We start from the raw sequence: 23,383 nt of genomic DNA on the forward strand, positions 1-23,383 counted from the left end.
TTCTTCTGGCACTCCTATAATACGAATGTTATTATGTTTGATGGAGTCACTGATTTCCCTAAGTCTGTTGCTCAGCTTGATTACTTTCCATTACTGTGTCTTCTAGATCATTAATTCATTTTTCTGCTTCTTCCAGCCTGCTGTACATTGTATTAAATGTGCATCTAATCTTGCTTATTGTACTCTTTATCTCTGACTGGTCCTTTTTGATTTCTTTTCTCAAATCCAATAAGTATTTTTATGTTTATTGCTTGAAACACTCCATCAGGCATGTTACTTGTATATCTTTTGCTTGGATCTCCAGCCATAGCTTTTTTCCTGCTTTGTCATTTGGGTCACATTTCTCTGTCTTCACATGTTGTTTTAGTCTCTGTGCCTGTTTCTTTGTGTTAGGAAAGTCAGCTACATCTCCTGTTCTTGAGGGTAATGGCCTTATAAAGAAGAGGTCCTGTAGTGACCTGCCATGTAGTGTCCTCTATTCCACAGGGCCTGGTGCTTCTGGGAGTTTCTCCAATGTGTGTGGAATGTGCTCTGCTGTTTTATTCTGGCCCTTTTATCCTTCAGGCTAATTGTCTCCAGAAGCTTTCTTTGTCTGTTGTGGGCAGTGTTTGTTTGGTCCCTGGCCGGACTGTGGTATGTTTTAACTAGATGTGCTCTGGTCTGCTTGTGCAATGAGACCTGTTGCCACCACTGCTGGAACCGAGGCTTTGCAAGCTCCCAGACTGGGAGACACAGTGATGGTAGGGGTTTGGGCTGGTTTTCTTGGGGATGCGGCCCACTGTGCTGGCACTGAGGCAAGAATAACAAGAAAGGGTGGCTCCATTGGAGCATGGGGTGGTGGGTGTGGGACTTTCTGTAAGCAAGCTAAATTCTGAGTGTCAGCACTGCACTGCCTCCTTCAGGTGGTCCTGTGCTTTTGTTGAGCAGTGGGGGAGGGAAATGGCACCTGTTAATTCTTTTGTTTCCTAAGGGTTCTCTCTGTGAATGCTGCCCTCTCTGGGACATACTCTGAGATGAACAAATAACCTTCCCACCTTGTGACCCAGGTGCTCTTAAGGTCACTGTTTCCATGCTGTATGTCTGCAGATGGTTTGCCCTGCCTTCTCTCTAAGAGCAGCCCCAATGCCTTCAGACTGTATCAGAGGCAAGCCTGTTGACCTTTAAAACTCCAGGCTTTAAGACCCTCTGGTTTCAGGAGCTCCCAAAATTCAGCCCATCTCACTTTCCAAGCCACTTGCTATGCGAATTAGTTTTCCCCATGCATTCCCCTGTGTGATAGTCTGTCTCTAACCCTTCTCTGCCACTGCGGCTCCCTCCTCCATGCAATGGCTGATCTGTTTCTCTCCCAAACCATGACTCTGCACATCCTCCCTTCATCGATGTGGCCTCTTCTCCACCTGTAAGTTGTGGAGTTTGTTCTGTCAGTCTTCAGATTGATTTCTGGGGTATTTAGGATGATTTGATAGTTATCTAATCTTATTTGTGGGACAAGGTGAAACTAGGGTCCTCCTACTCCACCACTGTCTTCCCCTCCTGCATGATATTTTTTGTGTGTGTCCTTTTACTTTCAACCTATTTGTCTCTCTTGTGGATTGCATGTGGTAGAATGATGTTTTGAAATCCATTTTTCCAATTTGTGTCTTTTTTTTTTTAAATGTTTTATTTATTTCTAGGAGAGAGAGAGAGACAGCGTGAGCAGGGGAGGGTCAGAGAGAGAGGGAGTCACAGACTGAAACAGGCTCCAGGCTCTGAGCTGGCAGTCAGCACAGAGCCCGACGCGGGGCTTGAACCCACGAACCGAGAGATCATGACCTAAGCGAAAGTCGGACGCTTAACCGACTAAGCCACCCAGGCGCCCCTCCAATTTGTGTCTTTTATTGGCATCTTTAAGCCATTTGCATAAAATGTAATTATGGATAAGGTAAGATTCACATCTGCCATTTTGCTGTTTGTCTTCTCTATGTTTTATGTGCTTTTTGTTCATGTATTTCTCCATTACTGCCTTCATTTGTGATAAATAGATATTTCTACTGTACCATTTTAATTTTATTGTTTCTTTTACTATATATAACTTTAAGTTACTTTCTTATTGATTGCCCTGTGGCTTAATGAAAACAATGTAGTTTGGGTTAATACCAACTTAGTTTAAATAGTGCATTAAGGGGTGCCTGGGTGGCTCAGTCAGTTAAGCAGCTGACTTCGGCTAAGGTCATGATCTTGGAGCTTGTGAGTTCGAGCCCTGCATCAGGCTCTGTGATGACGGCTCAGAGCCTGGAGCCTGCTTCAGATTCTTTGTCTCCCTCTCTCTCTGACCTTCCCCTGCTCTTTCTCTGTCTCTCTGTCTTTCAAAAATAAATAAGTGTTAAAAAAATTTTAATAAATAAACAGTGCATTAAAAACATTGCGCCTGGGTGGCTCAGTCAGTTAAGCATCCGACTTTGGCTTAGGTCATGATCTCACGGTTCATCGGTTTGAGCCCCACATCAGGTTCTGTGCTGGCAGCTCAGAGCCTGGAGCCTGTTTCAGATTCTGTGTCTTCCTCTCTCTCTGGCCCTCCCCTGCTCATGTCCTGTCTCTCTCTGTCAAAAATAAATAAACTATAAAAAATTAAAAAAAACAACAACAACATTGCTCTGGTATAGATTTTTCCCTTCTCTCCTCCTTTTTGCTATTATTATCATATGTAGTACATATTTAAACATTATAAAGCCATCAATTTTTTTTAATTCATATTTTAGTTAGTTAACATACAGTGCAATATTGGTTTCAGGAGTAGAATTCAGTAATTCATCACTTACATACAACACCCAGTGCTCATTACAGGTGCCCTCCTTAATACCCATCACCCATCTGGCCCATCTCCCACCCGCCTCCCTCCATCAATCCTCAGTTTGTTCTTTATCATTAAGAGTCTTTTGTGGTTTGTTTCCCTTTTTTCCCTTCACCCACCACTCCCCGCCTTCCCATATGTTCTTCTGTTCTGTTTCTTAAATTCCAAATATGAGTGAAATGATATATTTGTCTTCCTCTGATTGACTTATTTTGCTTAGCATAACACATTCTAGCTCTATCCATGTCATTGCAAATGGAAAATTTTTCACTTTTTTTGATGACTGAATAATATTCAGTTGTATATATTTGGGCTATCTCCATAGTTTGGCTATTGCTGGTAATGCTGCTATAAACATTGGGGTGCATGTATCCCTTCGAATCTGTATTTTTGTATCTTTTGGGTAAATACCTAATAGTGCAATTGCTAGATCATAGGATAGTTCTATTTTTAGTTTCTTGAGGAACCTCCATATTGTTCTCCAGAGTGGCTGCACCAGTTTGCATTCCCATTATGCAGTGCAAGAGGATTCCCTCTTGCAGAGAACTGCATCCCCATCAACACCTGTTGTATCTCATGTTGCTAATTTTAGCCAACTGACAGATGTGAGGTGGTATCTCATTGTGGTTTTGATTTCTGTTTCTCTAATGGTGAGTGATGTTGACCATCTTTTCATGTGTTTGCTAGCCATCTGGATGTCTTCTTTGGAAAAATGTCTATTTATGTCTTCTGCCAGTTTCTTAATGGGGTTGTTTGTTTTTGGGTTTTGAGTTTGATAAATTCTTTATAGATTTTAATTACTAACCCTTTATCAAATATATCATTTGCAAATATCTTCCCCATTATGTAGGCTGTCTTTTAGTTTGTTGGCTGTTTCCTTCACCCTGCAAAAGCTTTTTATCTTGATAAAGTCCCAGTAGTTCACGTTTGCTTTTGTTTCTCTGGCCTTTGGTGACATGTCTAGTAAGAACTTGGAACAGCTGAGGTCAAAGAGTTTGCTACCTGTGTTCTCCTCTAGGGGTTTGATGTTTTCTTATCTCATATTTAGGTCTTTCATCCATTTCAAATTTATTTCTATGCATAGTTTAAGAAAAAGGCCCAGTTTCATTCTTCTGCATATTGTTGCCCAGTTTTGTTGAAGAGATTATCTTTTATCCATTAGATATTCTTTCCTGCTTTGTTGAAGATGAGTTGACCATATAGTTGTAGGACCATTTTTGGGTTTTCTTTTCTGTTCCATTGATCTATATGTCTGTTTTGTGCCAATACCATTCTGTCTTGATGATTACAGATTTGTAATATAGCTTGAAATCTGGAATTGTAATGCCTCCAGTTTTGTTTTTCTTTTTCAGGATTGCTTTGGCTCTCCAGGGTCTTTTGTGGTTCCGTACACATTTTAAGATTATTTGATCTAGCTCTGCAAAGAATGCTGGTGGTATTTTGATAGAGATTAAATGTGTAGATTGCTTTGGGTAGTATAGGCATGTTAATAATGTTCTTCCAGGACACCTGGGTGGCTCAGTCTGTTAAGTGTCCGGCTTCGGCTCAGGTCCTGATCTCACAGTCGTGGATTCGAGCCCTACATTGGGCTCTGTGCTGCTGGTTTGGCGTCTGGAGCCTGCTTCGGATTCTGTATCTCCCTCTCTCTCTGCCCCTACCCCTGCTCATGCTCTGTCTTTATCTCAAAAATGAATAAACGTTAAAAAAATTTTTTTAAATAAAAAAAACCAATGTTCTTCCAATCCATGAGCATGGAATGCTTTTCCATTTCTTTGTGTCCTCTTCAATATCTTTAAAAAGTTTTGTATAGTTTTCAAAGTACAGATCTTTTACCTCTTTAGTTAGGTTTATTCCTAGGTATCTTAATGTTTTTAGTGCAATTATAAATGGAATTGATTACTTGATTTCTTTTCCTGATGGTTCTTTATTGGTGTATAGGAATGCAACAGATTTCTGCACATTGATTTTATATCCTGCAACTTTGCTGAATTCATGTATTAGTTCTAGCAATTTCCTGGTCAACTCTTTTGGGTTTTCTACATAAACCAGCAACAGTTTTCAGAGTATTGCTTTATGCACTTGTAAATCGATAGAATTAAAACGGGGTACGAACAAAATTAGTGCATCTTGCATATTTACCTATGTAGTTACATTGGTATTCTTTATTTCTTCATGTGAATTTGAATTGCTGTGTCCTTTTATTTCAGCATGAAGGACTCCTTTTAGCATTTCTTGTAGGGCAGGTGTACTAACAAATTTTGTTTTAATTTATTTGGGAATGTATTTTTCCTTCATTTCTGAAAGATAGTTTCCTAGATATAAGATGCTTGACTGACAGTCCTTTTTTTCTTTCAGCACATTGAATGTATCATTCAACTCCCTTTTGCCTCCATGGTTCTGACTAGAAACAATCTGTTAATCCTATAAGGGTTCCTGTACCTGATGAATGTGGTTTTCTTTTGCTGATTTTAAGATTCTGTCTTTGTCTTTCAACAGTTTGATTATGATGTATCATGTGGCTCTTTTGAATTTGTCCTATTTGGAGTTTGTTGAGCTTCTTGCATATGTACATCAAGTTTAGAAAGTTTTTAGCCATTATATCTTTGAAGAATCTCTTTATTGATATTCTTTATTTGGTAAAAAAACACCATTTTCTCCTGTGTCCTTCTAATTGTTTAGATATGGTTTCCTTTAGTTCTTTGTATATTTAATTGTTGATTTAATTTAACTTTTAGAGTTAATTAGTAACATCATTTTTTTTTTTTTTAAAGTTTGTCTGTTTTGAAAGAGAGGGAGGGAAAGAGAGCATGTGCCTGCACGGAGGAGGGTTAGACGAGAGAATCCTAAGCAGGCTCCATGCTGTCAGTGCACACACCCGATGCAGGCCTCAATCCTACAAATTACAAGATCATGACCTGAGCCAAAATCAAGAGTTGGACACTTAATTGATTGAGCCACCCGGGCACTCCATAACATTAATTATTGCTAATTAAAGTCTTGGCATCTTCAGGAATGATTTCTATTGACCACTCTTCCCCCTCCCCTTGCACATGCATTACTTTTCTGGTCCTTTACATGTCTTGTAATTTTATGTTGAAAGCTGGATATTTTACATAAAGTAATATGGCAGTTTTGTGGTAAGATGTATGGACATCTCATTACCCAGATCTTCCTTTTAGGACTTCTTGTTTGCCCCAACTTTTTTCATTGCCTCTGCTAGCCATGATTTTAAACAATTGCTGTGGACTGTTTCTCAGCAAACACCCAGAGAAAGCAGAGTCAGATCAAACAAGAACAAGATCTGTGAGTGGGATTTTTTTTCAGAGAGCTGCCCAATGAGTCAGTCAAATAGTGACTGTTTTCTGGGAGTATTGTTTTTTGTGGAACTCCAGACTTGGGTCTGCCCTTGGTATGGCTGTAAGGCTGTTGATTTTTTTTTTCTCTTCTTTTTTTTTTTTTTTAAATGTTTATTTATGTTTGAGAGAGAGACACAGCACAAGCAGGCAAGGGGCAGAAAGAGAGGGAGACACAGAATCTGAAGCAGGCTCCAGGCTCTGAGCATCAGCACAGATCCTGTCATGGGGCTTGACCTCACAAACCGTGAGATCACGACCTGAGCCGAAGTCAGATGCTTAACTGACTGGGCCACCCAGGCGACCCTAGCTGTAAGGCTGCTGATTTTCATGACTAATGCTGAGCAGAGGAAAGGACAATGAGAATAGAACAATTTAAAATAATAAAATAAAACTAGCTGTTTTTAAAGAGGTTCAGCCAGTTTTCCTGAATAAGTTTTTCTTGGTCCTCACACGCCTTGTTGTGATTTCTAGAATTCTGAAAAAAGTCCATTTTTAACAATCTCTGCCAGTATACTTGTTACATTCATAGAAGAGCAGAATTCTGGAGGTCCTTCGCCCACCATTCTAGAAGTGTGAGTTTTCTATATGTGCTTTTAAACCTAGTTTCTATGTCATGGGTGAGGTTTTATTATGGACTGAAAACTGGTTAAGACAGGAAGACAAAGAATAAGAATGACTGAGCAATTATCTTAATGAAGAATTGATGCTACTAAGTCATAAATGTGCTAGACAGGTCAAGAATGGTATTAGAGGAGCACCTGGGTGGCTCAGTCAGTTAAGCGTCCAACTTTGGCTCAGGTCATGTTCTCACAGTTCGTGGGTTCGAACCCCGCATTGGGCTCTGTGCTGACAGCTGGCTCAGAGCCTGGAGATGACTTCCAATTCTGTGTCTCACTCCCTCTCTCTGATCTTCCCCTGCTCACACTGTCTCTCTCTCTCTCTCTCTCTCAGAAATAAATAAAACATTAAAAAAAAAGAATGATATTAGAATCAAAATTATATGTTGAATTTCAGATTTGGTGCCATTCTTCCTATTCTGTTCGCTAAATTAGAATATCTAGAAAAGTCTTATAAAGCATACCTAAGATTAAGGAAAAAAAAATAGACTCATATAAAATGACAGATTAAAATAATTGTAGAAAGAAAGATTGAGAAAACTCAATCTGAAATTCATGCAATTACAAAGAATATGCATTAGGGATATCAATTTTTGGACTTAATTATAGAAATAATAGGCATCTCTTAAAGTTTGACAAAGGCTAATATAAAACAATAAAAGGAAATAACATTTTTAAAACATATTTTTAGAACTGCTTCCAAGAATTGGGTGAGCCATAACACCTGAAAATGTAATTAAATTTTTGGATTATAGATCTACAAACGGTTTTTAAATTTTTAGTAGTTTTGGAAGATACATTAAAGAGACTCTGGAAGCCTTTGTATTCTTTTCTGAAACATTCTTTTGTGCACATCTGGGACTCATTGCTGTGCTAGATGGATACTGATCTAATTCAGTGTAGCATTTAACATTGTTAGGATGATTAGTATTATATATTTACAATTGGTCATGTAAAAAAGTGTTTTGTGTCTTTTTCTTTTAGGTACGTAAAAGAAGGAGATACAGTGTCTCAGTTTGATAGCATCTGTGAAGTTCAAAGTGATAAAGCTTCTGTTACTATCACTAGTCGTTATGATGGAGTCATTAAAAAACTGTATTATAATCTAGACGATATTGCCTATGTGGGAAAGCCATTAGTAGACATAGAAACGGAAGCTTTAAAAGGTATGGTAAATGTGTTCATCTATTTTGCCAAATTGATTACTGTTGTCCTTTTGTCATTGGTACCAGTTAAAAGAGATGTTTACTTTTAATAACTTACAGGATTTAATTTGGTGGTTTAGAAGTTGAAATCGGGAAATTAGAAAAGATACCCTGTGATGAATGATTGTCTTTTGACCAGTTGCCATGTTGGAAATGTATACATCAACACTGAATTTATCTGGAGGCCTGCCTTCTGGAAACCCCAGTGTTTAAAGAATGATGGGCCTTCTCAGGAATTAAAGATTCAGGTCCTGAATACTAGTCACCAATAACAAAAACCGGAGTATGCAGAAGATTAAATCTAACATAATAGGATTGTTCTATTTTCCACCAATTCAAAAACAAAAACACTTTCTTAGGGCACCTGGCAGGCTCTGTCAATGGAGCATGCAACTCTTGATCTTGGGGTCGTGAGTTCAGGCCCCTCACTGGGGGTAGAGATTACTTAAAAACATAAAATATTTTAAAAAAATTCTCTCCTTGGTAATGGTCATGAAAGCCAAACTTCTGAAAGGGAACTGGAAGAGAAAAGAAGGAAAATCATAAGGAAAAGTGAAGAAATTAGCATTCAGAAGATGCAACAACCATGGAACTTAGAAGCAGTAGATGTCCTGACAAGAGCGAATTCGTTGTGAGAACGTTGCGGAGGAAAGCTAGAACGGTGGCTCTCCTGGTGCTGGCGGACAGCTGGCTGTCTACCTCAGCACTTCCTTGTTCTCCACTCATGTGATGCATTAAAGTTGTGTCATCTAGGAAACAGCTCTGCTGTGGGGGATGTGGGGATGGATCTGGAGGCGGACTGAGTTTTGTGATCTAGTCCTGAGCCGGCAATCTATCTGGGAAGTGCGGAAGTAGATATTCTGGTAGTATCATTCCAAAGTCTAGAAAACATCTGAATTACAGGGGCTGGTTGACTTGTTGTGCTGCAGACTACGTAATTAATACTAACCATAACAACAACCACTAATTCCACAGTCATACTTGACAGTTTATGAAAAGCTTCACTGTTTTTTTAATTTATCCTTACATGTGAAGTATTTCAGTTTAGCAGATGAAGAAACTAAACACAACCTAAAGAGGCTCAGCAATTTTCCCAGTAGTCAGTCATAGAGCCAAATTTTGAACCGATGTCCTGTCTTTGTCCAGATTATTTTCCCTATGATATGTTGCCTCCAGAATTTGGAAGATGGCTTATTGATGTATTTAATTTCTACTATAAAAGTAGGATATGACATATGTGCACTGTAGCAAGTTATAAAATGCAGAAAATCAAAATAAGAAAATGAAAATATATTCCTGCTACTCAGAAATCATCACTTTTATCACATGAATGTATATCACTCCAGACATTTTTCTAAGCACACACATATGCACCAAAGTAGGTTTGTTTTTTTTTTTAACCAGAGTAGTATATTGTGTTTGCTGTATTTGAATCTGTTTGCTTAACACATAGCTGTTTTCATGACAACGATTTCATTTTATCTGATAATCAGACTATATTTAAATTTCCCCAGTTGCCCCCAAAATGTCCTAGAAATTTCAGTTGCTTTTTCAAACTGGGGTCCAATATGGGACTATACATTGCCCATGGTCTCCCTTCATGTGACTTAACACTGTCCCATGTTTTGTTCCATGACTCACAGAAGGGACTGTGCCACTTGTTATGCAGAATGTCACATCTTTGGGATATGTCCTGTTGCTTTCTCATGGTGGTGTTTGACTTGTTCTTACCATGGTAAATTCCTGTAAGCTGAAAGCAAGTTTCAAAGGCTAGGTTCAAGTTAAATATTTGCCTAGAATATATCATGGGTGATACTGGGTACTTCATATTGCTTCACATCAGGACACACATAACATCTAGATGACCTGCTGTAGTGATGCTCAGTTTAAACAGTGAATTAGGATCTGGATAGCCTTGCCCCATCATTGTAGTTAGGGATTGGATCCTTTATGACCTGAAAGTTACCCAGGGAGTGTTACTTTGGCACTATATGAGTGGTTTATAATCATTTGAGAATCCTTGCCTAAATCAACAACTGCTTTAGTGGTTGTGGAATGATGATATTTCTGATTCTGTCATTATCTTTACATTATTAGCTGCATTATTCTGTAAAGGGGAGCTTCACCCTCATCAGTTGGGCCTATTAGTTTCTCTGAAATACAGTTCCTAGTGGAAAAACAGAATAAATGGTTAATTCTTTTCCCTTACCAAGGAGTTGCTTTGATAATCCCTTCAAAAAGTGATATTAAATTTCCAACTTTCTCTTTGTGTATACTCAGTTGATTTGCTGTGTTTAATCTATTATAATCATTCTTTTTAGTGCTCAAATTGCTAGTAGGAGTGACCCTTTCGAGATTGTCCTGTGTGTTCTTTTAACATGACCTCATTAATTTTCAAAAGCTTCCTTGCTTTTGACACAAGAAGATGATCCTAAACTCACCTTGTACATTCCCTGCCCCAGATCTGAAATTTTCTATTTCTTTAGGGCTCTTGTTCCTTTTAATATGGCATGGACAAGAGACCATAATCTAGGTAGCAGGGGATTTCCAAACTTTCCAAACTTATCTTGACTTCCAAACTTCTATTGAAAGGCACAATTTAACAATATTAAAACCAAAAACGATTTCATCTTTTAAAATTACCTGAAACACACAATTATTTTGGTGGATCAATGACTTTTTTTTTTTTTTTTTTTTTAATTTAGGTCTAGAAATCAAAGAGGGCACAAACTGAGAGCACTGAATTTTAACCATTAGACCACCAGGGAGCAGCAGTCTGGCTCAAACAGAGACAAGCAAAGATGCTGAACACTATAATGAATGCCATTAAAGTAGAACACCCCATCAGGTGCTTTTTTTTTTAATTTTTAATGTTTTATTTATTTCTGAGAGANCATCTCAGTGACCTGAGATTTACAGGTTTTTTATTGTTTGGTTTTATTTTTATTTTGTCATTTCAAATGAGATTCAACTTAATAAGTCTCAATATATAGCAAATTACAAAAACATAGAACTTTTTCAGAATATGGGTGTTTTTTCTAGAGAATTCTTTCACAAAAATTAATCTGTACAGCATGAACGATTCTCAAAGAAATAATGGTGAGCAAAAGAAGCCAGACCAAAAAGAAAACATGCTGTGTGATCTATGTGTATAAAATTTTAGAAAACGCAAACAAATCTGTAATGACAGAAAACTGATCATAATTTGCCTTGGTATAAGGAATCTTTTGGAGCTGGTGGATATGCTCCTTATCTTGATTGTGGTGATGATGTTTATGGGTATATACATCTTCCACAGTTTATCAAATTTTATATTTTACGTTTGAGCAGTTTGTTGCATGTCTGAAAAAAAAATGAGATTGCATAGGTTATGTTCAGAATAAAAAGTATCTGATAATATTTCTTATAGAGAACTGATCATTTGCTAACTATTCAGTTTTGTTTGCCAGTCAGTGTATTCTGAACGATTATCTTGCACTATAATTTTATTTTGCTTTTATATTTATGTTTTGTTGTATTTTTTTACTGTAAGAATAAACCATAAAGCATAACCCGTATATAAGCAAACCTATAGAACAGTAGATTCAACTTATGAGACATTTATATATCCCTCTCTTTATAAGATCAAAATTAGACATCTTTTTTATTTTAATTTTTAATGTTTATTTTTGAGAGAGAGAGACAGAGCATGAGCAGGGGAGGGTCAGAGAGAGAGAGAGAGAGAGTAGAGACAGAATCTGAAACAGGCTCCAGGCTCTGAGCTGTCAGCACAGAGCCCAACGCAGGACTCAAACTCGGGAATGGAGAGATCATGACCTAGGCTGAAGTCGAATGCTTAACCAACTGAGCCACCCAGGTGCCCCAAAACTAGACATCTATTAGAAATTAATCCTGTCTTCTAATGTTTGTTTAATTGATATTCTGTGGTACTATCTTTTGTAACATGGTGGTGTCTATTTTCCGAGGCTGGAGCATCAAGGTAATTTTGATGAGGGAAACTCTACTTGTGATGTTCAAGCCCCATCTATGAGTGCTTTGACTATAGACAGACCTCTCCTTGAAAAGAGCTTACTGGGGGCACTTGGGCAGCTCAGTGCTTTAAGTGTCCCACTTCAGTGCAGGTTCAGCTCGCAGTTCATGGGTTCAAGCCCCACACAGGGCTGTCTGCTGTCTGCATGGAGACCACCACATGGCTCAGTCTCACAAGCTGTGAGATCATGACCCTGAGCTGAAATCAAGAGTCAGGTGCTTAACTGACTGAGCCACCCAGGCACCCTAATTTTTTTTAACTTTATATATTTTATTCCTTTTTAAAGTGAGGGTATTGAGTATAGCCTAAAATCTTTTTTTTTTTTTAAATATTTTTATTTATTTCTAGGAGAGAGAGACAGCGTGAGCAGGGGAGGGTCAGAGAGAGAGGGAAACAGAGACTCTGAGATAGGCTCCAGGCTCTGAGCTGGCAGTCAGCACAGAGCCCAACGCGGGGCTCGAACCCATGAACTGCGAGATCATGACCTAAGCGAAAGTCGGACGCTTTACCGACTAAGCCACCCAGGCGCCCCCTAAAATCTTTTTTGATGCAAAAACATGTTGATGAATATTCCTATTTTCTGGAGCAAGGGTATGGTTTTAATGCTGAGGCCATGTGGCAGCTATTTTAGGTATTCTGATCCTGAAGCTATGTGCAGGATTAAGTTGCCAGAATGTTTGACAACCAGATAAATGAGAGGTTACCATACTTAATTAATTCTAATTGTGAAGTCTTGCCAACATGGGGAATATTAAGGAAAGAGAGGAAAGAACATAAACTATAGCAGAATTCTTTATAAAACTATTATTATTCTTCCATTATATTGCATTTATCCTTTAATATCATCACCTACCATTGATTGAATGCTTTCTCTGTGCTAATGCTATATATACATTATTTCATATAATCATATAGATTAAATTATGTAGATTTTAATCTGCATTTCACACGTGCCACACTGAGACTCACAGAGGTTTAATATCTTGCCTATGGTGACACAGCCAGTAACTGATAGAACTGTAATTTGACCCTAGCTTTGTTTAATTCTAAAGGCCATGTTCCTAATTGTTAGACTGAAAATTCTATTCAGAGTCTATGGGTATCAGCTCCATTCTGCCTCTAGAACATTGGGAATGAGTTTCTAACACTGTTGATATGCATATTTGTGAAGTTCTGCTATAACAATATCAGTTAGGTGTCCCATAGAGTTTATAATATTAAAATATTTACCAGGATTAATACAATGTTCTGAGTTAAAGAAAAGCTTTTTGACATAAAACCATTCCAAAAACGTAGCTTGTCATTTAATTAAATTACACCCAGTGGCATAAGTTGCATGGTATACTGCGCAAGCATAATAAGCGCACAACGAAATGGTAGGTATAACCTAGTTTTGTTCAGCCAGTTATAGACTGAATTGATTGTATTAGCTGTTTCAAGAATTTGAAGTGAAAAAGAAAATGCAGTGAGATCTCATTGGTTGGAGTATCATCAGCTCTCAATTCATGATGATTTATATGGGAACTAAAACTAAAGTTGACAGTTGTTCTATGAAGAAAGCTCTTCCTAAGCAGTTTTGCAGAGACCATAGTTTAAAACTTTTTATGGGGGCATCTGGGTGGCTCAGTTGGTTAAGCATCTGACTTCAGCTCAGGTCATGATCTCATACCTTGCGAGTTCAAGCCCCACATCGGGCTCTGTGCTGACAGCTCGGAGCCTGGAGCCTGCTTCAGATTCTGTGTCTCCCTCTTTTGCCCCTCCCCTGCTCATACTCTGTCTCTGTCTCTCAAAAATAAATGTTAAAAATTTTTCAAAAATTAAAAATTAAAAAATTAATTTTTTTATGAAAATGCATTGTTTCAAATAACCTTGAGTGCTCTAATGCTACAAAACGTTTTCTCCACAAGAATTTCCCAAATTATGTGAATTGACTACCCAAGAATGTGACAATTTCAGTTTTAATATCTTTTTATTTTTTTAAAAAAATATTTATTTTTGAGAGAGAGACAGAGTGCAAATGGGAGAGGGACAAAGAGAGAAGGAGACACAGAATCCCAGGCAGGCTCCAGGCCCTGAGCTGTCAGCACAGAGCCCCACGCAGGGCTTGAAACCATGGACTATGAGATAGTGACCTGAGCTGAAGTCGGACATTTAACCAACTGAGCCACCCAGGCGCCCCTCAGTTTTAATATTTTTACTAATTCAAATGTTTGATTTAGTTAATCTGAAATAATAGTTCTATTATAAATTTGCTTCACACCAGGAATTTCACAACATTAAATTGACAGTTTTCATAACAAAAAGTACTTATTTACCAGAGTTCTTTTGTTGTTCCTTTAAAACATTTAGTTAAGTCTTTTTAAACTGTGTATTCTATGTCCACTACTGAAAGAACAAAATCCCACATATCAGTATAGTGCTAGAACCATGAAAATCACATCCCTTGGGGAGAGTTATGAAATTTTAGATTAGCCTTAACTCCATCCTCCTTTGAATCTATATATACGTTGATAGATTAAGAAATCCACCCTGCATTCCTGTAACGTGTTGTGATCATCACAGGAGAAAAAATATATATAAACACTTAGAAAATGACTTAAAGTCCTACATAGTAGGGTGGTACTTTATTGCTGAAAAGAGCTTTCTTCCACCAACTACATGATTGCTACAAAAAACATAATGTGAATGACATCTCACCAATGAATTTGTCTAATTATTCATATTTATACCCAAATTATTCTAAAAGGCAGTACTACTTTGTCATGTATAAGAATGTTTTCCAGAAAGGTGAGTAGCCATACTTTCAGTGATCTTTTGGAACCCTATAACTTTTGTATATATTTGGGCATTTATACATTTCTCATATGTTCAGCAAATACACAATAAATCAGATTAGATTTGGAATTCCTACATTTGAATCTCCTTGGTTTCCCTTTTCATCTTGGTTCCTAATGCTCCTTCTTTCTTACTAGTTTCTCTAGTAACTTTAACAGATGTGGACACTACCACAGCGTTTCTCAAGTTACAACAAAATTCTGCCTTGAACAATAGGAGTTGTATTCTAGCTACTTTGACTACAAAGAAAATTCACTAGTGCCATGAACTAATGGATACAGCACAGGGTGAATCAACCCTAGGAATGAATCCTAGCTCTTCACAGTTTTATTAGCTGTGTGAACTTGGGCCAGTCCCTTCATCTTTCAATATCAATTTTTTAAATTTCTTTTTTACATTTATTCATTTTTGAGAGACAGAGTGCAAATGGGGGAGGGGCAGAGAGAGAAGGAGACACAGAATCCGAAGCAGGCTCCAGGCTCTGAGCAAGCTGTCAGCACAGAGCCTGATGCAGGGCTCGAACCCACAAACCATGAGACTATGACTTGAGCTGAATTCGAACACTCAACCAACTGAGCCACCCAGGCGCCCCAAAATTTTTTTAATCCATTAAATAGGATAAGAACACCTATCTTATACCGTTGGAGTAAAGATTAAGTTATGATATTACATATGTAGTGCAGTAAAATTTTTCACTTTTTAGGTGGTTGCAGGGGAGGAAAAATAATTCTCCCACTAACCTTCTGATTTCTTAGCTAAGACTCTTGTAATAAGAGACAGATTAACCAGAGAGAAAGAGAAGTTTATTAACATCTACACCTCATCTATACCTGGGAGACACCCAGGGAAAAATGAGTAACTCAAAGAGGTGGCTTTAGAGCTCAAGCTTAAATAGCATTTGTATAGAGGAAGAAGTGGGAGAAGGCCTCTTAGGGGAGAGTAAGTGATTTTCGTAGAAGATGAATGGGCCCTTAGAGAATAGATGGGAGGTATGATGGTGTGGGACAAAGTTTCCCGACTTCTAGTCTCCTCTTTTATGATGAGAGTCAATCTTCCCTGGTGGATGAAACTCCTAGGGAGGGGATTTATGACAGTGGAGTTCCTTCTGGAAGATCCATCTTTAGGCACATGAGAGTTCAGAGAATGCCTCTCCCTGCATTTGCTGTTTTTCAAGTGCTTGCAGCTCAAAATAATCAGTATACCAAAGGGGCATATTTGGGATGGCATATTCTGCTACCCTTCATGGGCAATACAAGTTGTGTTGTTTTGTTTTCCCTTCCTCCCCTTCTGGGGAAATGTGAGAGCCCCTCTGGGCCAGTTCGTCATAGACCAGTGAGGAAGAATGAAGAGACTGTCTTTCCATCGGTGCAGCAGTAAAGAATTGTTATTGGCTTTGAATCAAATGTCATAGCAAATTCAATTGCCTGCTTTCAGAGGCTTGGTCTCTAATGCACTCATTCCCGCAGAGATTTTCACTATGCAGCATTGATTTCCCAGCGTCAGACTTTGACAATGAAATGCTCTCAAATGCTTTTTTATTTTGGGTTGCAAAAATATATGCTAATAGCCTGGAAAATACATGCCTGGGGTAGTTTTTCTTCTATCGGTACTCCAGATTTAGAGAATGAACCAACCGAATTAGCATCAGCCATGAAAATAAAATCCTCCACAGCATCGCATAAGTCATTTTCAGAGCAGAGAAAAATTTTAAGTACTTTATTATTTTGGGAAAACATTTTTAAGATTGTCACAGATTTTACATGATTCTTTCAGGGAATTTGTCTTACATTTGACTCCTACTATTTGTAAATGTAAATTAATTTATAAGGAAAGTGTTTAAAATACAAAATGTTTAAAAATTATTGAAGAGGCTCTCATTGTTTTAACTTGTAGCTGCTGCATGATTTTAACAGAAATGAAGTAAACACCAGGTAATAATCATTAAACTACCAGGTGCCAGTACACCCCTTCCCTCCCCTTATTGTTCCCCAGTGTGTAGTTGTCTTTTCCCATTTTGAAGTAGCCTGGCTAGTATGCTTCTGACTATAAATTTTCAGTTGAATTTATTTATATATTATAAGCCACTAAGCTTGTTTTTGTTTTTATTTTTTTAATATTTTCAACTAAAGAGTACCATTTTACCTCGTTACCAGATTCAGAGGAAGATGTTGTTGAAACCCCTGCCGTGTCCCATGATGAACACACACACCAAGAGATAAAGGGCCAGAAAACACTGGCCACTCCTGCGGTTCGCCGCCTAGCAATGGAAAACAATGTAAGTTCCCTTCATATTTAAGTGTGAGATTACACAGAAAATATGCATTTGTATCTATGAGAAATTAGCAAACTCTCCCCTGAGGAGATGGTTCAAACTGAGATTAAAGGAAAAAGAAAATGTGTGTTACTGAAAAGTGATTGGTGCATAAAAGCACCAGTGAGAATTGAGAAGAAATTGCAAACTTCTTACTTACATTAATTGAGCAGTGTGAGTGTATTACTCTTTCTTAGAGCTTAAGAGTCAGGACTACCAGCTTTTGAACACTTGTAAATACTGGTGTTTTAGATCAGGTACCCTAGAAGCCAGCTTGAGACAGAGGTTTGGGTGCAGGTAATGGATTGACTGAGGGAGAGAATACCTTTTCTGGGAATGAGGGAAGCAAGATAGAAAAGGGAAGAGAAGGGAAGTGGGCCAGGCAACGATGTGATCTCAATGATCTGATCCACGGGAGTTGGGGAACACCAGAGAATTGTACTGAGGTGAGGCAAGCAGACCAGCCTTTTGTATTCCTTATCAGCCAGTCATTGGTGCTTTCGTGCCAGGGCTTGGTGGCCCCCAGGTACTGCAATAAGTGTGTACATGTTATCTCATTTATCTTTACAACAATGCTGTAAATTATGGGAGCTATTTAGAGACTTGGAGAGGGTCAAGTAACAGGTCCAACGTCACACAGCTCACGCTGTGGTGGGGCCAGGATCCTGAAGTGAGATTCTGTGACTCTAAAACCAGTGCCCTTAATCATTATATACTGCCTCAACAACTATTGCCTCTGTTGTTTGGGCATTTATGAGTTAGACACCGTGTACACATTCTCTCTAATCCTCACAGCCATCCTGCAGGGTGGTTTGAATTATCCCCATTTTGCAGATGAGAAAGGGCAGAGAAGTCGATTAAGCTGCCTAAAATCAAGTAAGTAGCTGAACTGGGAATTTGTCTTTTTCCAGACTTGGGCTCCTTCCACTATACCCCACAATTCAGGATTTTTGTCTGTTTTTGAGAGAAGTAGTTAAGTTACAGTGGGAAAAAAAAGAAGCTTACATTTTAGAAATATGTAATGAGTTATTAAAATGTTCATTTCCCTTTTGACTATTATCCTAACATTGGGAAACTATCCCAAGGAAATAATCTAGGATACATTCTTCCAAGTGTTTTATATAGCTCAAAGTGAGAAGGCACATATGGGTTCAAAATGAGGGATATGCTTGGGTAAGTTATGTTATAAACACTTAATGAAAATTTATGCAGCGCTTCAGTGTGTTCAAATATGAAGACTATTTAGCATAATAGAAAATAGAAAAAATAGCATAGAATACTACATTGTTACGAGCGTCAGATGAAATAAACTTGTGTATTGCTTTGAAAGTTATAAACTATTTTACTAATGGTTTTTTCTTAATTATATAGAAAAACTACCTATAGCAATGCGTGATTTTGTTTTCCTATGCCATTTCTTACAGATGTATATAATAACTAGAGATTTGTATAATTACTGGAAATCACTAGGTTTGTTATTATAAATCACCTTTTCTTTTTTAACAGTTTATGTATTTATGAATTGAATTTGTTTTCAAATTACAAACCAATGCCATTTACAGTTGTCTGAAATTACCTAAACATTTTTTTTAATTCTCAGAATTCTTTGTTATAAACTAAATGTTTGACATGATAAAGTCTTTTTTTTTAAGTCTTTTATTCTTCTGAAGTCATCCTTAGAGAAACAGTAATACAAATGAAGCAGGACTTCATTAAACCCTGAGGAATTAATACTCACCAAGTATGAAGCCATCATCTAATCTTATATGTCTATTTAAACAGAATTAAATTTAACGAGAATATCCTATGTCTGTAACCAAACACAGAAGAAGATTAAATAAAGCCAGATCACAATGTTTCCAAAAAAAAATCACGAAACTTTGGTTCCTGGGCCCAGTTCTAATGTGTATACCAAGGGTGGGCAAGGTCCCCACAGCAAGCAATTCTCTGGACACAAACTGGGTATCCTCCAGTTCAGCTCAGTTCTGACACTGTCTGCTCACAGACAGTGCCAGAATTGACAGGTTAATAATTCCATCCTCCTAGACTGCCCACCCTCCCCCCACAACACTTCCTATGCTCTTTCGCCAGGCTATCGGCAATGCTTCTGACCCACTGCCTACAGACAGAAGGTTCTATTGGCCCACCCTCCAATTTAGCATGCCAGTCGCAACCCCAGGTTATTACCTATACTTCTGGCCTCCTGGCTATAGATGAGAAGTCCACACAATCCCCCCTTTGGGTTTGATTAATTTGCTAGAGCAGCTCACACAATGTAGGAAACTCATGTACTCACTAGATTACTGACTTATTAGAAAAGAATACACTCAGGAACAGCCAGATGGAGGGATGGAAAGCTATACGAAGAAAGAGGTATAGAGGCCCTCTCCAGGTGCTCCCTTCTCCCCAAATCTCCATTATTCACCAACATGAAGGCTCTCCAAATTACCTCCAAGCGTGTTGGATTTTTTTGGAGGCTTCATTACGTAACCCGTTGGCGACTGATCCAACCTCCTGTCCTCTCTGCTCCCGTTGGCGACTGATCCAACCTCCTGTCCTCTCTGCTCCCCGAGTTTGGGATAAGGGTACCGAAAGGTACAAACTTCTAATCACGTGGTTGGTTCCCCCTGGCAACCAGCCTTCATCTTTAGGTTCCCTAAGGGCTTTACAAAGCTTCATTAACATCATAAAAGACACTTTTTTTTTTTTTATCGTTGGTCATTTCAAGGATTTTAGGAGTTCTGTGCCTGAAATGGGGAGGAAGACCAAAAATATACTTGTCATAAATCACAATCTCACAATGAGTGTCTACTGGAAAGTGGAGTTATATCACTTATTATTCTGTAGAAAGCAATAATAAAACATATGTGTCATTTAACTTGGGCTGAGAAACTCAACATTTCAAATATGTCTCAGTAAAATTAATTGCAATTTTTTTCAGTGTTTATTTTTGAGAGACCGAGAGAGTGTGCATGAGTAGGGGAGGGGCAGAGAGAGATAGAGACACAGAATCTGAAGCAGGCTCCAGGCTCTGAGCTGTCAGCACAGAGCCCTACATGGGGCTCAAACTTGCAAACCTAGAGATCATGATTGAGCCGAAGTCAGACATTTAACCAACTGAGCCACCCAGGTGCCCCTCATTTCAGTGTTTTCTACTTCCCTTTCTTAAACAACTATCAGAAAAAAAGTAAGAAAGCTTTTGTATGGTGATTATTTTAACTATTACTGGTTTACTGATAGCCAAGTTGTTTCAAACGTGCCATAAAGGCATGTACATGAGTGTGTCTTTCCACAGTGTCAGCTTTATCCAATCATAAAGCATTTAACTTGGCTTCACACATGTCACAATACAGCACAACAAACAAGATACAGTGAGGGGTAAGAAGTTAACAAATCCAACTGGAAGTCAGTTCCCGAGTATGCATTTGAGAGCAGAGGTGAGGGCGCACTCAGATCTGGGTCAGCTCTGGGCACACGCTGCTGATCATGTTCACGCAGTAGGGGATAGGGTCTCCTCTGTTCAGAGGTCAGTGAGGTGAACCTTTGGTGATAACTGCCTTTCCAATGCAGTCACATGTGGGAGGGTCAGCATCTGCAGAGCGTTGGCTACAGAAGTCTTCTCTGTTTAAAGGAGTTTAATTAGTCTTAGGCTTTGACAGGCCTCTTCTGGTTCAAATCAGTTCCTGGTTCTTCCGGTTCACATGACCTTACTGTCATCAGTCCTTAGTACTGCGCTGGTTTGGGTGATGCAGCCCGCTGTTAGCTGCAATGCCTTTGGCTGCTTAAGTCACTGCTTGACATGACTGAGTCCATCAGAAACATTGGCCGACATTTGTCACAGTGTTAAACTCTTTAAACTTTGACTTCTTCTTATATAGTCTCAAAAAAGAAATCTAGTGAGAACTATGCAAGAAGTTTAAAAATGGTTGCTTAAAAATTTAAGTTTTCATAGCTGTGTATTATATGCAGTGTAGATACTGCATTGGTAAATGAACAGTATATACAAAAGTAACAAATGTGGGGTGCCTGGGTGGCTCAGTTAAGGGTCTGACTTCGGCTCAGGTCATAATCTTGAAGTTCCTGAGTTCAAGCCCTAAATCAGGCTCTCTGCTGCAATGAGGAGTCTGCTTTGGTTCCTTTGTCGCCCTCTTGCTGCCCCGCCCCCGCTTATGAGAGAGAGAGAGAGCTCTTAAAAAATAAACTTTAAAAAAAGTAACAAATGAATTTTTAAAAGTAACAAATGATTACATATGAAGGGCAGCTATAGTTCTTTTAGCATTCTATTAGGATATTAAAAAATGTTATTTCCTTATATTAATTTGTTGGACAGAGATCTTTTTTTAAATTTTCAATTGGTTAAATTCCATTTAGAAACTTAAATATTGGACATATTTATTTTTAGAAAATACTATATTTAGCATTAAGATGTGTCATTTTTTTTAGATTAAGCTGAGTGAAGTTGTTGGCTCAGGAAAAGATGGCAGAATACTTAAAGAAGATATTCTCAACTATTTGGAAAAGCAGACTGGAGCTATTTTACCTCCTTCACCAAAAGCTGAAATCGTGCCACCTCCACCCAAACCAAAAGACAGAACTATTCCTATACCAATATCAAAACCTCCAGTATTCACAGGCAAAGACAAAACAGAACCCATCAAAGGTAATGACAGTAATGTAAGACACTAGGACAACTTCTTTGGGGAAATTTACTTCAGTAGATCCATATGTATAGTATGGTGTTTTCAATTCTTACTGACAGGAAAGTTCAAATTCCCCCTTTTTTAGTGGTAGAATAACACAATTTTTTCCAGGAAAAGTTTCAGTGTATTTCTGCTAATGTCTGAAGAGTAATATGTTAGCAGGTTCCTTGGATTGTACACGTGTATACTGATAATTGCTCTTTGTGAAGACTTAAGATGTTAACAATTTTTAGTTATCTTGAAAATAACTAGCTCTGATTGGTTATTTATAAACTCTTAGGATAATTAACTTCCAGAAGCATGGCTTTGCAAGAAATCCATTAAGTAAATGCATGGCTTGCATCTTTTTATATATTTTCTTTATATATCACAGCATTGAAGGCAGTTACTTCCTAATATTATTACACTTGACCCTGGGTGCTATGCTGTAGTCAGTGCTTCAGCATTGGAATTAGTGTCTTTCAGTTTATGGAATGAAGATGGTAGCCTCAAGAGGAAAAGTTTAGTTGGAAAAGTAAATAACATTAGAGAATGTTCAATTTCAATAAAAAGCTTTAAATGATTTGAGAATTCAAAAAATATATATGTATTTAATGTTTTCCAGGCTTTCACAAAGCAATGGTCAAGACCATGACTATGGCCCTAAAGATACCTCACTTTGGGTATTGTGATGAGGTTGACCTTACTGAACTGGTTAAGTTACGAGAAGAATTAAAACCCATTGCTTTTGCCCGTGGAATTAATCTCTCCTTTATGCCCTTCTTCTTAAAGGTGAGATTTCATTTGTGTCAAACAGGGCTTGAATAGGCCCTTGAAATTTTGTTTTGCAAATATACACTGTATTAACCATGAATTTAGAGAAAAACATTAACTTACACCATATCACATGGTTAGAAAAATGTACAAGTGCACCATTTCTTTGTTTCATAGGATTTTATAAAATTGACATTTGTGTCGTATTTTTATCAGCTCATCTTTTTGAGCTAGCTAAAGGACTGTCTTGCCAGTTAAGTAAAGCCTTTAATTCTGAAATGATCACTCCAGCAAAATCCTGATTTGAACAAAAATGAGACTTGGTATTGATCTTGCATATCATTGACGTGTATTCATTTTCATTTATTCAACAAACTTATATTGAATGTCCTGGGAATTGTTTCTAGGCCTTGGGACCAGTATAAAACAAGAGAGTCAGAAACAAACTAAACAACAACAAACACAAGACACTCAGCTGACTTTAATCAGCTCAATGTCTAGCTCACATTAACAACCATTTATGAAGCAGGTACCTTGTGGCGGACTATGTGCTAAGCATGCTGTATATATTATCTCTGTTAATTCTCAGAATAACCCTGACATGCAAATATTGTTATCTTCACTTTCTGTTTAAGGAAATTAGGGCTCAGAGAAGTTGAGAAACCTGTCAAGGATATATTGAACTCATGAGTGGAAAAGCCAGGTTTTGGGTTCTGGTCTGTTTCACTCAAAAATGCATACTGGAT

The 23,383-nt window shown here is 38.0% G+C and overlaps 1 protein-coding gene across 2 annotated transcripts in view; it reads left to right on the forward strand.

Annotated features, from left to right (window-relative positions):
* Positions 1–23,383, forward strand: part of DBT (dihydrolipoamide branched chain transacylase E2) — a 59,027-nt gene that overhangs the window by 18,458 nt on the left and 17,186 nt on the right. For both annotated transcript variants that reach the window (XM_077746197.1, XM_077746196.1), the window contains exons 4-7: positions 7,788–7,969; positions 17,027–17,148; positions 21,628–21,844; positions 22,489–22,655. In XM_077746197.1, the coding sequence (XP_077602323.1) occupies positions 7,788–7,969; positions 17,027–17,148; positions 21,628–21,844; positions 22,489–22,655 (688 nt within the window). The remainder of the gene's footprint in view (positions 1–7,787; positions 7,970–17,026; positions 17,149–21,627; positions 21,845–22,488; positions 22,656–23,383) is intronic.

This window comes from Crocuta crocuta, unplaced genomic scaffold (assembly GCF_008692635.1).
Source record: "Crocuta crocuta isolate KB4526 unplaced genomic scaffold, BGI_CrCroc_1.0 scaffold48, whole genome shotgun sequence".
NCBI classification, from domain to species: domain Eukaryota; kingdom Metazoa; phylum Chordata; class Mammalia; order Carnivora; family Hyaenidae; genus Crocuta; species Crocuta crocuta.